At 41.8% G+C, this 14,782-nt stretch overlaps 1 protein-coding gene across 1 annotated transcript in view; it reads left to right on the forward strand.

Annotated features, from left to right (window-relative positions):
- Positions 1-13,552: 13,552 nt before the first annotated feature.
- Positions 13,553-14,782, forward strand: part of GDF6 (growth differentiation factor 6) — a 21,874-nt gene continuing 20,644 nt past the window's right edge. The window contains exons 1-2 of the mRNA XM_069086563.1: positions 13,553-13,936; positions 13,985-14,204. Coding sequence (XP_068942664.1) covers positions 13,724-13,936; positions 13,985-14,204 — 433 coding nt within the window. The 5' untranslated portion in view covers positions 13,553-13,723. The remainder of the gene's footprint in view (positions 13,937-13,984; positions 14,205-14,782) is intronic.

A 14,782-nucleotide genomic window follows, 5' to 3' on the forward strand; every position in this document is an offset into this window, starting at 1 on the left:
TCATAGCACAATCACATTCCCTTTCACACCCCTGTCTTGTGCTTCAGTTCACAATGTCTTTTGCTAATTTATTTCAAGTGTCTAGGTATTTATTAGCAAACTCCAGTAGAATTCTAATCAAGGTCATTTGGAAAAAACAGAACCAAACCAACATGAAATACTCTGAATCATGACAGAAGAAAAATGCTTACCTTGATTCACAATTAAATACTTTAAAAAGCTCTTGGTGTCAAATGAATTTCATTCATTCTTTCCTTAAGGTTTTGATCTGGTTTGGTTTGGTTCTCAATGAAATCAGGCAATGTAAATAAGGAGACATCAGCACAAGGGAAAGTACACTGTATTGAATGATAATGGGGAAAGTGGGGTTGTCCTCAAAGGTCATGAGTTATGTGACCTTGGGTGGGTAAGTCATTGAATTTTTCTGTCTTTGGGACAGAGTTGATGATCTCTATGGTCCCTCTATGCTCCTGTGTAATTGTTAGAAGAACGCTAGATCTAAGGAGGAGGAGGAGGAAGACAAGGAGGCAGACTAGCAGAGTCTGCCAGGCTCCAACCCTACCTCTGTCATTTGCCAACTATGTGACCTTGGACAAGTAAGTTAACCTCCTGGGTTTCCTGTATACAAAACAAAGGGATTCGATTAGATGGCCTCTAAAGCCTTTTGCTTTTGACTTTCGATCTATGACCCAGGAGTCAATTAATAGGAACATGTATTACTTTTTTACTCATTTGCTTTACTCAGATACTTCAATAGATTTGTGTTCTTATCAGTAAGATCACTCCTACCAATGCAGATTTTGTAAGCAGGGTTAGAGTCAGACAGCATCTAGACCAACCCCCTCAGATGGGAAATCTGAGGACTAGAGATGTTAAGTGACTTGCCCAAGGCCACACAGCAACCAAGTGGCAGAGTTGGAATTTGGACTCAAGTCTTCAGACTCTGAATCCAAAATGTTTTTCCTATGTAGATCTAGTCCATGTCTTCCCATAAATTTTCCACAAAAAATCTACCCAATGCACTGAAAATCCATCCCTAGGTGGTTTTTTCCTCAGTATTTCGTGGATCCCAGGGTGTTGTTGTTCAGTTGTTTCAGTCATCTCCAACTCTCTGTGACCCCATTTTGGGGCTTTCCTGGCAAAGAGATTAGAGCAATTCACTATTTTCTTCTCCAGCTCATTTTATAGATAAGGAAACTGAGACAAATAGGGAGAAATGACTTGCCCACTGTCACACAGCTAGTAAGTGAGGTGGGATTTGAACTGATGAAGATGAGTCTTCCTGATTCCAAACACAGTGTTCTATCTACTGGGCCACCTAGTTGCCCTTGGATACCCTAATTAGTAATACTAATTAGATATTAAAGCATTTGATTAAACTAGAGGCAGTTTGGTATAGTAGAGGAAGAGCTTACTGTGAAGTTAGGATGACTTGACTTCAAGTCCTAACTTTGAGTTATACTAAGCTGTGTGACTCTGGACAAGTCACTGAACCTCAGAGTTCTACAGGCAGACCTCTAAGACTATAAGTTGTAGACCAACCTATACCTTATTATATATTATTATTATATTATATATTCCTTATCTGTAAAAATATATTATATTATATATTCCTTATCTGTAAAATGAGGGGGTTGGATTAATTATCCTATCTCTTCCATCTCAATATCTATGATCTTATAATAAACCAATTCAATAGGCTATCTATCCAGATCCATAGCATGTTCTGGATAATAAGTATTTCCATTCACTTGGTTTATCCTGTGTTGATTTCCGAGCTGAGCTTTTTTGAGTGGTCATGCAGTTTATCCAAGATGCCACCTAGTGTTCTGGGTTTTATATAATGTGCACAATGCTATTCTCAAACAGGACGATTTGTAGAGCTTCACAATCTACAAGGAATTCCTCAGCCCCTTGGATGGTGCAGAAAATATCTACCATGGCAGTTTAGAATACTCTATAAGGGGTGTCCAGGTGGCGCAGTGAGTAAGAGCACTGGCCCCAGAGTCGGGATGACCTGGGATCGAATCCGGGCTCAAATACTTAGCACTACACCTAGAAATAACTGGCCATGTAACCTTGAGCAAGTTACTTAACCCCAATTGCTTTAAAAAAAAAAAAGAATACTCTGGAAAGTAATCCTCTGTTACACGCCTTGTTTGACAAAGGATCCTTTTAACAAAGCTATCTCTATGGTTGTACCTCTGAAGGGTTCAAAGGAACCTTTGGTAAAGTCAAGCCAATAGGTGAAGTCGGCAAGTATTTTAAAGCACCTACTATATGCCAGGCATTATCCGAAATCCTGGGATGGTATATAGAAGAGAGACAAACAAAAATCAGTCTGTTCTTAAGGATCTCACAGTTTGAGTGTAACAATTTAAATTAAGTGTAATAGGTGTGGTAGTTGCTCTCACTGGTTTAATTACCCATCTTCTTTGGTATACACCTTTACCACAGGGACCAAGGGACCAACCAGGAGCCTCTGATTATACCTGCTCTTTAGCAGGAAGCCTAAGCTACTAGAAGCGATTTTATCATATGAATAGCCCTATCACTCTTGTTAAATAGGAGAAAATTAATTAATCTGAGAATTTTAATCCTTTACCTAGCTCATACAAAATTCAGACTTTTTGATAAAGTTAGAAATATGACTATATAAAGTGTGGTTGAAACCAGGATAAACATGGGCATTCCTAGAGCATGGGGCCACGTGCAGCTGAGCACATCTGCCCCACACTTTACTGTGCCTATAAGTTCTTAGAGGAGTGCCTTGATGGTTTGAGATTCCTAGTAAAAATACATTCAGTTATTAAGAATCAAGAAGGATGTTATATTCTCCACACTCTTCAGTCAAGCTGTTAAAACAGCTGTGAAAATCAGCCCTTTTCAGCTTGTAAGCCAATTCAAGTCAAGAGACATCTATTAAGCACGTATTACATGCCAGACACTATTTGAGGTGTTGGAAATAGAAAGAAAGGCAAAAATACCAATACCTGCTCTCAAAGAACTCACAGTCTCACTGGAGAGAAAATACGTAAATAACTACGTAAAAATAAGTTATAGGCAGGGTAAATTAGAAATAATCAATAGAGGGGAGACATTAGCATTAAAGTTACCCTTGATACATACATAAGTCATTCTCATTAATAATTGAAAGGGATAAGAAAGGCATTTGGGTTAGTTGATGCTTTCTTGAAGTCTTTTTTGAAAGAGTTTCCTCTTTGAGATATCTTAAAATTCTATCTGTGAGTGCATTTAAAATTGTGTTGTATCTAGTTCACATCTTCAATGTGCGTTTGATCAGGCTTAGTCATTCTTTCCAATTTAATTTTCTTAAGTGCCATTTATATTTCCTTACATAGCATATTGGGTTTAAATCCAAATGTGGCGGTTACGCTGAAACTGATAATGAGAGCGGATGGCCTAAGGAGTCGTGGCATGTCTTTTCTATTTCAGAGCTATTTGTTGTGCTTCTCTCATCCATAAATGCTTTTGGGATTGCTAGGTCTCTATGTTTTTTTTTAACCCTCTATCGATTATTGCTGTTTTGTGAGTTGATATTTCTGATAACTTTTTGCCCTCCTCTCTCTTAATGTTCTATAAATGAGAATGTATTTGAAAAAAAGTATATCAGAGTAAGACCAATGACTCTGTTTTTGTGGTTCAGTTGTGTCCCACTCTCTGTGGCCCTATTTGGGTGTTTTTTTTTTCTTTTTGGAGGGGGGAGGGCAGGGCAATGGGGGTTAAGTGACTTGCCCAATGTCACAAGGCTAGAAAATGTTAAGTATCTGAGTCTGGATTTGAACTCAGGTTCTCCTGACTCCAGGGCTGGTGCTCTATTTACTGTGCCACCTAGCCACCCCTATTTGGGGATTTCTTGGCAAAGATACTGGAATGGTTTCTTGCTTTCATTTCCAACTCATTTTGTAGATGAGGAAACTGAGGCAAAAGAGGGTTAAAAGACTTGCCCAGGGTTGCATAGCTAGTAACTGTCCAAAGTTGGATTTAAATTACGGTCCTCCTGACTCCATGGCCAGCACACTATCTGCTGCGTCACTTAACTGCCAAAAAACCTAAATTCTCAGAGGAATCCTCTATAATTTATTTATTTATTTCCCCTTTATAATTTAGATGGTTGAGACCCATGGTTTAAGAAGTGCTGAAGGGGTTTTGAGTGGAAAAAAAATTAAGAAGCCCTGATTTAGAAAGCCAGTTTTCATGCAGTAGGAAAAAACAAAATAAAACACAAACCCCACTACATTTGGAGTTGGGAGGACCTGGGTTCCAATATATTCTCAGAAATAGATTGAGACCTAGCAGAGACCTTTGAAGTTATCACATACCTTCTCATCACTTTGAGGATGTCCCAGAAAGGTTAAGCGTTATAATTTGCCTAAAGTCATACAGGAAATACTATCAGTGACAGTCTAAGTCCTGTCCTCCAACACCAAATCCAATTCTCCTCTTAGAAAAACTGTATAACCTTATTTGTCTCTTCTAAACTTTCTTTTTCCTCTTCTGTAAAGTGATAGGATTGGACTAGGCCAGGGGTTAATCACCATTTTTGTGTCTTGGATCCCCTTTGGCAGTTTTGTGAAACCTACGGAACCCTTCTCCGAATCATGTTTTTAAGTACAGAAAATAAAATATGTAAGATTACAAAGGAAATTCATTACTTTGAGATGCAGTGATCAAAATATTTTAAAGTACAAGTTCATGGGCCTCTGGACCAACATGATCTCTGAGGTCCTGTCCAGCTCAGATTCCTAGGATCTTATCAATCTTTTACCTGATTCTCATCTGATGAAAATTCTTTGACTAATGAAGATTGAAAGCCATAAGAGTTAGGAATAGAGAACCAACATGGCAAAGTTGGAGGCAGCTAGGTGGCACAGTAGATAACTACCATTCCAAGAGACAGGAAAACTCATCTTCGTGAGTTCAAATCCGGCCTCAGACACTTGCTAGCTATGCAATCATGAGCTCTTTATACTTTTGTCTGCTTCAGTTTCCACCATCTGTAAAATGGGGATAATAATAGTACCTACCTTCCAGGGTTGTGGTAAGGAGAAAATATTTGTAAAGGATTCTGTAAGCTTAAAACACTCTAGGAATGTGAGTTATTGTTGTTATTATTGAGGGGGTTGATCAAGACCACTGATTATTTGATTTTGAGAGCCCAGTTGATGAAATCAAAGATAAGCGCCAAGGAACAATATAGACAACGAAGTGTTAAGATCTTAAAATGCACAACTGTGTCTATTTTATGCTATCCCATTTCCAGATGTGAAGTTCTTCTACCCAAATTAATGCAATTAGAGGGCAGTTACCCATTGGCTAGCAAAAGATGGGCCAAAATCTATTTATTGTGGTTATGAAAATATGTCAAAATTACAATTAAAAACTCCTGCATACTTATGTCTACATATATTACACATATATGTGTGAATGAGCTATTACTATTATTATAACAATATCAGCTCTCCTTGTAAATAATGTCACTTTAAAACTCAAATCTTCCCTGCTGGAAATACTATCTTAATTAGAGAGGAGGTGTTTTTTTTTTTAAACAAGATACCATGGCTATGGATATTAGGCATTGTTCAGAATAATAAATAACATCTTGATTTATCTTGCACTTTAAATAATCTTACATTATTCTCACAAGAACCAAGTGAGTATACTCACTTATATATACTATATATACCAAGGTAGTATAAATATCATTATCCCCATTTCAGAGATCAGAAAATTAAAATTTAGACACTTCCTCAAGGTAAAACAGCTAATAAGTGGCACAGCCAGGATTTAAATTCAGGTCTTTGGGTATCTTTCTACTGAGCAGATGAGTTGTCTCTGAGCATATACAGTTTGGCAGAATCAGGGAGTCCAAATGAGTTGGTTGATGTGATTTTTCTACAACCAGTTCTCCAGGTCCTGTTCATGTCATGAAGTAGAAATTCCAATACTTCCATATAACTTGGAGGGCATCTGAAGGAGAGTAAACAAGATGGTGAAGAGCCTTGAGAAAATGATATATGAGGATTCCTTCAAGGATTCCTTCATGGAGGACATCATAGCTATTTTCAAGTATTTGAAAGGTTGCTATATGAAATAAGATTTAGCTTTGCTCCACTAAGAGATAGTGGTGGTATAATGGATAGTGAGCTGGCCTCCAGTTGAGAATGACCTGGGCTCAAGTCCTGATGCATACTAGCTATTGGACTCTGGGCAAGTCAATCAACCTCCCTGTGCTCTAGAAAAGTCCCTAAAACTATAAATTGTACAGAATGTGCCAAATTTTCTCACTTGAAAATTTCCTGTATCAAATGATAGGCTCATAGGGAAAACCCAGCAACAATATGTTGGACAAAGACAGATTTAGGCTTACTATAAGGAAAATCTTGATAACAATGAGAATCATCCCAAAGTGGAATGACTTTCCTTGGGAGATGGTGGGTTTACCCTCACTGGAGGACTTCAAGGTAAGGCTGATCCTATACACACACACACACACACACACACACACACATGTGAATAGCTGACTATGTGTGTATATATGTATGTATATGTATATATTCATGTATGTATATGTACATGCATGTGTATGTGTGTATGTATCTGTGTATCTATATGATACCATTAGGTGAGAGGCAGCTTGTCATAATAGATAGGGGGTCAGCCTTGGAGTCAAGAACGCCACGATGTTCAAATCTTACTTTTGCCACATACTAGCTATTGGCCGTTATTGGGTGTGGTATGGATATGCTGTGCAAATTCTCGGCAGCCTGCATAATTCTCTTAAGACTTTTATTAAGGTACAGGCAAGTCTACATAGGCAGAGAAAGTTTTCCCATCAGGAATTGCCATACACCAATGAAATAATGGTTTTGGACCAAAATATTTTTACTGCAATAGTTTGATGAAAGTTTGTTTATAGCGAAGGATTCAGATGTTACAATATATCTCAGAAAGATAGATTTAGTCCAGGGATTTGTAACCTTTTTTTCCCTTGACCTTTGGCTGTTCGGTGAGATCTATGGACCCCTTCTCAGAATCACCTTTAGAGATGCATAAAATAAAATACACAGGATTACAAATAAATTATATTGAAATATAGTTATTACATTTTTTTTAAAGTTCATAATCTCCAGGTTAAGAACTCCCAATCCATGCTAATCCCTTCATTTTAAAGGAAACTGAGGTCCAGAGAAATCAAAAGTGATTTGTCCAAAAACAGATAGATAGTTGGTAGCAGAGAAAGGTCTAAAGTAAGTCTCTTGGCTTTTGAGCTGATGATATTTCCACTGCCTTCCAGTTTTCACATTGCTTTTATATACATTATCATCTTAATCTATCATTGTGATAATACTTTTAATCATATGAATCTGACATACATAAAATTTATTAAGTGATCATGAAATAGGCATACAGGAAAATTATGGCAAGGTCATACTTCTGATGCTGGCCATGTGGATGATCTATGCAATGTACCTGTCAGGTCCCCGGTTCCCTTCCTACCCTTCCATCCCTAAAGTACTCTCTTTCAGAAGCACAGATATATGCTCAGCCATACCTGTAATTCAAGTGAATTGTACAAGACAAAGTCTGATCTTAACAGCTCTCATCATTCCATGTTCTGTGTTGGCATGTGCTGCAACGGCAATGTTAATAGCTAGACCATAAGCCCCACTTCTGTGCATATACTGCCTTAAATCATAAGGAGACTCTGTGGGGGAACCTTGTTGTCAGGGCTTCTAGCCTCTCCACTTGTCCACTGTGATTCTATTCTCAGGCTTTTCCTCAAGTACTGGAACATGCTCAATCTCCCAGCTTCTAAACTCACCCTAAAACACTCTCCTTGCTTTTGTGCCAAGTCCCCCAAATGTTCCACATGTCAGCACACACTTGTCACTCTTATGTGGAAAGGCACACCCAGACACACTCACCACAACCACTGCCTCTGTTCTTTAGCAATCACAGCTTCCAGGCTGACTTCCAACCACTTCAAAGCCACATATACCAGACTCCCTCTCATCTCTTGCCCCACCCCCCACTACTTCCTGATGGCCCTAAATCCCCTTGGGATTTGGTTATATTGCTTCCCTTGAAACCACTCCTTTCAATAGCGAAGAGATGGAGAGAAAATATTTCTGCCCAAGTGGCAATATAAGGACTTACATTTTCCTGACACATCTACATAGCTCAACAATCATATATTTAGTATCTACCATGTGCAAGGCTTCGGGAAAGATGCAAAGATAAGATGTAGTGAATGCCTTCAAAGACCTTAAAGCAGCCTAGTAATTTTAGTAATAGAAAACTCCACTGTAGAATATCATTTGGCAAAAAGCAATATTTTTTTTCTTTATTTACCATATCATTTTATAAAAGGAAGAACAAAACAATCATTGAAATCAAATTTTAAAATGTAAATCACGGCTCAAAGTCCACAGGACTCTCCTCATTGGTGGAGACTGATTACTCATGGCTCCGCCCCTGCATTATGAATTGAGTTGGCAAGAGCTTGCAAGAGAAAAGACATCTTGAACTTCTAGATTTCAGTTTTGAGAAGGAAGACACTAGGTTCCAGATTCTCTTTAGGTCCCTGTAGGAAAAATTCAGCATGTGGAGGATCTGGTACCTCTCTCACTCTCTCTCTTTATACACACACACACACACACACACACACACACACACATATCATGTCTCTATTCTCAACTTTCAACAGTAGAGACTTCTAAGGGAAGTCATAGGTCCATGAGATTAAGATATCAGTTCTCCATGTTGGTTTATTCCCAGAGTCTTTCTCTCACTTCAGAGTCCTAAAGAGACTAAAATGAATGTCTAAATGAATGACCTAAAGAATGTCTTCTTTCTTGAAGTTAGAAGCCAGTAGATCAAGGTTTTTCTTCTCAAGTTCTTGTCCACTCTGAACTTGGCATAGGAGTAGAGCATTGAGTAATAAATCTCCATAAATGAGGACAGTCCCTTGCAAATTGGCTTTCAGTCATGGATTACATGAGTTACATGGTAAAATAGAAAGACTCAGTGTTTGCCTGCTTCCCCATTTATCCCCAGCAAATTGGCCACTGACTTGATCACCTATTACCATCCTAGGTCCCCTGAGCTGTTTTGGTCTCCATGATAGTTTACATCATTCAGTCCCATGATGTCTTACCTGAATTGCTCTATGTTTCAGATTTTTTCAGACTCTCTTAATTCCCAGTCCATTAGAACTTATTCATCCAGTATCCCATGACTTTGGGACTCTGTTCTCCATTTTCCCAAGTCAATAACTAGCTATCATGATAATATAAGCCATGATACTAAATTAAGGCACAATTAATGGGATCCTTTATGGAGGAATTACTAGCATATAGGATAAGAAGTCTTATTAGAGTTGTGGTTTGCACCAATGGATAGATGACCCATATTGATGAGAGCAAAGATCCATTAAGGTATAGCTCTCTCAGGTGATTGCTGTGCATTTTTATTGGACCCTTCTGAAAGTGCTGCCTTAACTCAAAGAAGGCTTTGAAGTACCATGGCAGGTTGGTGGTGGGTAATTGGGAGGGGAGTAGATAGGATATTGTGGTACTCTTTAAAACTTTATGTTCAGCTGGCTACTTCACTTATGGACAGTACATGTTCTGAGAGTCAAAATTCTAATGATCACTTTTTAAAGCTGGATTCCAAGATGAATGTAAATTATAAATAATAAAGGGAGTGGATGCATTTGTTCTTAATTTATTTTTAGGCAGTTTTTTCCTCTAGCCTTAGAAAAAGGCCTCTGAAATTATATGAGATTTTTTTCCAGTAAAAGTCCTTTGGTGGAATATTTTATTATCAAAGCCTTCATTGAAGAATATCTAAATTTGCTAGCAGATGTCTAGTTGCTGATATGATTACAGCTATTCCTTATACAACTTTGAAATCTCCTCCAACCAGGACACATATGTAGACAGTACTGCTCATTCTCCACCTGTGACTCCTATCGGCATCCACAGGGGGGCAGAACATACCATTCAGCACAGTTACCTCAGTTTGTTGAAAACAGAACGTAGGGATGATGCCACGAGGCTCTAGTTCTTTACCCTTTGTCCATGTCCTTCTGCCTTGTGAGATCTCACTATAAGAAAGCCAGGAGACTCATTCACTTTGTGTTCTTCCAAGATGAAGATTCTGAAGGAATAAATGATGAGTCCAAAGGCAAGATGTGAACTGGTCCCTCTGACACTATTTCAAATGTATTAGTGGAGATGTGAGAGCAAAATTTGACTTTTGGCTTGTTTTTCCATTCTTTCTTATTGAACAAAAAGAAAAGAAAGAAAAGATAGGAAGGAAGGAAGGAAAGAAGGAAGAAGACACTTAAAAACTAAAGGTAATATAAACTAAAAAAAAACATTGTGGGGGGTCCCTATTTGGAATACTATTTGTGGACTAAAAAAAATACCACTCTGCCTACAGTAGCATAAGTGATTATCATTATCATTTGTGGGGGGGAGAGTTTTTTTTTTTAATATATTTATTGCAGGAAAGACACAGTAAAAGGGACTTTAGACTTGGAATCAAGAGACTTTATTTCCTTCTCTGATGTTGACTATATGACTTTGGATAAGTCACTTAGCCTCTGTAGGCCTCAGATTTTTCATCCTTGAAAGGGAGGGTGGCATGAATCAGGTACTTTCTATCTGTTCTGGTTCTAAAGTTTTTTGATTAGCCATTTTCCTAAAATGAGAATGAGGGTGGTAGGTAGAATAAAAAATTTGGTTAATATTATAATTTTTAATTTTTTTTTGCTTTTTGGAAGGCAACTGGGGTTAAGTGACTTATCCAAGGTTACACGGCTAGTTTTTGTGTTAAGTGTCTGAGGCCGGATTTGAACTCAGGTCCTCCTGACTCCAGGGCCAGTGCTCTATTCACTGTGCCACCTAGCAGCCCCATAATCTTATAATTTAAAAAATTTTTTTTACAAGGACAATGCTGAAGCAAGCAGGAGAGACTATATCCATTGTAGTCTTAGGCCAAGAGTCATTTAATGCTCCACTGAAATCTATCACATGTGCGGAAAGATCTTGAGCCACAGCAAATATGTTCATTACTCTGTTTCCTGTTTACCGATAACTTGTAACAGATAATAATTGCTTTGGGCAAAGAGAAGACAGAACAGGCTGGTGCAGATGCTAGTGGGCAGCTATGCTATTGGATGGGAGGGTAAAACTCATGAACCATTATTAATCAGACTCCATATTGTAACCCTGATAGAAATTAAAATGCTGATAATACAGACCACAAGTTTTCATTCCCCTAAGGGAAGGGATGAAAACAAAATAAGAGGAGAAGCCCTTCACTTGATATACTTGATAGCCAGATGTGCAAAGGAAGATGTAAAATGAGCCAAGAAACATCTATATTTGTTTTATCACTAACAGGTAGGGAGAAGACAAAAGTCAGTCCTTTTCCACCCCTACCCTTTGAAGGCAATGTGTCATTTTGAGTCTTCAGCTTTGTCGGAGTGGCTGGTCAAGGCCAGTAAAAAGTTCCAGTGGGGGGTAGGAAAACAGCCATTGGGGCAGAGTCAGATCACAGCTGCAAATGAAAGGGATTGGTTGGGGGTCAGAGAAGGGGGAAGAGCAAAGAAAAGGGTAGAAAAAAAACACAAGGAGGGAAGTAACAGTAGGAAAATGAGGTCCAGCAGTTACAGGGACCAGAAAAAACCAGCTAGTGAGAGGAAATGAAATGCGGCAGGCAAGTCGGGGAACCAATGCAAAGGAGAGAGCCTCAATAACCAAGGTCTTTCTTAAGAGGAGAGCAAGGTTGAGAACAGGGAAACACACCCAAAAAACCAAAAAGGTCAGTGGAGACAGCAAGGCAGGAAATTGAAGTAGAAGCAAGGGAGAAGGGGAAAGAAGGCAAAGGGTCTGAAAATGAAAGCAGATTTATTTGTGAGGCTGAATGGCAAAGAGAATCAAAAGAAGGAAGAGAAGCCAGGCATAGTTAGAGCAATCAGGTCACTAGAAAGTAAGAGAAGGACCCAGAAGAAGCATAAACAAGGAGAAAGATTTTCAGCTAGAGATCCACGTCCTGGAAGTCATAGTATCCTCACTCTAGTCCTGTTCCTCCTCCTTCTCCCCATCTTCCCATTGTATTAGCAATAAACAAGTGTGTGAGGGAATACCTTTAGTTTTTCCTGCATTAGGCCAAACTGTGTGTGTGCAATTCATTCTAACACAAAGGAAGAATGAGTGGAAAAGTGGTAAAAGAAAGTGGAAGTAGTATAGAGTATTCAGTGGAAATTGGGAACCAGAAGGCCTGGATTCAAGAGGGCCTACTAACTCATTGGGTTAACTTGGGTAAGCCACAGGATTTTAGGTTCCTCTTCAACAAAGGGATGCAATCATGTCCCTTTCAAGGTGGAGATGGCTGGGGAAGTCTTTTGGAGGCATGTGGGGTAGGTTGGCCCAAGGATGTGGTATGGTAGGAGAGAAAGGAAAGAATCTTGAGAAAGGGAAAGACAGAGAGGAGGGTGGGAGGTAAAGAGATGGTAAGGGAAGAGTGGTGGAACAAAAACAGAACGGGGAAAAGGAAACAGCAAGGGAAATAGGAATGTCCAGGAACTTTAGAAATGAGAAAGTACTGAGGGAGAGAGGAAGAAACCAGGGGGAAATTGGGATGGAACTGGGGGTAGGTGGGTGGATATTGAGGTACAGAGAAACTAAAGACTGTAGCAAAAGTGGACAGAGAAGAGCAAAGTCAGGGCTGAGACAGTGGCAGCGGGGATGTTGAAAGAGTAGCAGTCTTGTGCCTTTTCGATCCTTGTCTCTGGAGACCGAGTTGGGGGCTCCTAGAAGGATGACCTCTCCCATTCCCCTTCCCCCCGTCTGAGGGGCAATCATTAGGAAGCCAAAGCCTTCCAGGGAGAGTTTCAGTTTCAGGCTCTTACAGTGAAGTTGGCCTGAGGGGATTCAATGGCACTTAGCTGACATCCAGAGCGAAGGGCTGAAAGGGGCAGCTTGGGGCTAAAACGCGACCACAGAACTAGCTGGGGCTAGCAGCCTGCGCACTGCGACGGGAGGTGCGCCTCCTTGGAGCGGGCTCTGGGGGGCGCCGCCTTCGCTTCCTTCCAACGGTTCAGCTCCCAGGGAGAGCTGGAGATGGTTGAAGAGTTCGGAGGCGAGCAGGACGCAACGAGGCACCCAGCCTCGGCCCCACCAAGGGGTCCCTATGGCCTCCCCACGCTCTGCCTTTCCCTCCTCTTCTTCTCCAGTCCCGCAGCCGACTCTACATCCTCTAGCTCCGTCTCCGCTCTCCCTCCTCCCCGTTCTCCCTTTTCCCCAGCTCCAGTGTCCAGCAACCGAGAGCCACGCGCAGCGCTGAGCAACCCAGTGCGCGTCCCGCGGGGGCGCTGCCTCCCCCTCCCACACTTGCTCCCGCCCCTCGCCCCCACTCCACCTCCTCAACTCCTTTCCGCATCACCCTGGCCTCTTGTCCTAGCCCTCCCCTCCCGGCAAGGGGCGGGAGGGGGCGTGGCGGGGCCGGGGCTAGTGCTCTGGGACCCGGGGATCCTTGCACTCTCTGCCGCACGGAAAGCCCTGCCGTAGCCCGCGCCCGCAGCCGCTGTCCAGCCCTCTCGCTCAGCGCCCCGAAGCCACGCCGCTCTCTCCTCGCCTCCACCCGCGGGAGGGGAAAGGGCTGAGTGAAGCATCAGCCGCTGCTCGCCATGGATGCTCACAGGGCCCTGCTCTCGGCAGTCTTCCTCATCAGTTTCCTGTGGGATTTACCCGGTTTCCAGCAGGCTTCTATTTCATCCTCCACCTCCACCTCGTCTTCTTCGTCCTCGTCCTCGTCCGCCGAACTGGGCTCAGCCAAGGGCATGAGGAGCCGCAAAGAAGGGAAGATGTCCCGGGCGCCGCGAGAAAGCGCCGCGGGCCAGGCGCACCCGGAGCAGGCAGACGAGCCTCCTCGGCAGGAGAGTCCGCAGCCTGGACGCCAGGAACCGCAGCCCGAGCAGCCCAGTTCCCGGCAGCGGCAGCCCCAGGCTCACGAGCAGCCGGGCAGGAGTCCCCGGGTGGTGCCCCATGAGTACATGCTGTCCATTTACAGGACCTATTCCATCGCAGAAAAACTGGGAATCAATGCCAGCTTCTTCCAGTCCTCCAAGGCTGCCAATACTATCACTAGTTTTGTAGACAGGGGACGAGGTAAGTTAAAACAAGAAACAGAACAAAACAAAAACAAAGAAGTCCGTTTTCCCTTGCACAGGGGCGGCTCGCTGCCTTCCCCTCCCCTTGTCTGTCCCAATCCCAGATCAGTCCTGTGGAAGGCTTGAGTTGGCATATCTCCCCTTCCCCTTTATATCGCCTTCTCTTTCCCGAGACACTGTAGTCCTTGCTTGTTTGAGACACGGTGGAGTTTGCTTGTTTAGTTTCTGAATCTGGCTTGTCCAGGACATGGGTTGCTTCGGTTGGTACTTCAACCTGCGCCCTCCTTTCTTTTCTGTCCAGGAAGGCATTTGTTATCTGCATTACTTTTGTCGCCCGTGGTAGAATGCGTTGAGGAGGTGGGAAGGCAATTGGGGACCGGGAAGTAGGTAAAGGCGAAGGCTGGTGTGTGTATGGAGGGGTGGGGGTGGGGGTGTGGTACTGCCTTGCATTGAATAAGGAAGGTCAGCATCAGGGTTTAGGGAAAAGACCAGAGAAACATCCCTTTTGGGATTCTGGGGATTGTTGAAACGTGTGTGTGTGTGTGTGTGTGTGTGTGTGTGTGTGTGTGTGTGTGT

This window comes from Petaurus breviceps, unplaced genomic scaffold (assembly GCF_028583685.1).
Source record: "Petaurus breviceps papuanus isolate PSGF00001 unplaced genomic scaffold, PetGlider_PUasm1.0 179, whole genome shotgun sequence".
In the NCBI taxonomy this organism is placed as follows: Eukaryota; Metazoa; Chordata; class Mammalia; order Diprotodontia; family Petauridae; genus Petaurus; species Petaurus breviceps.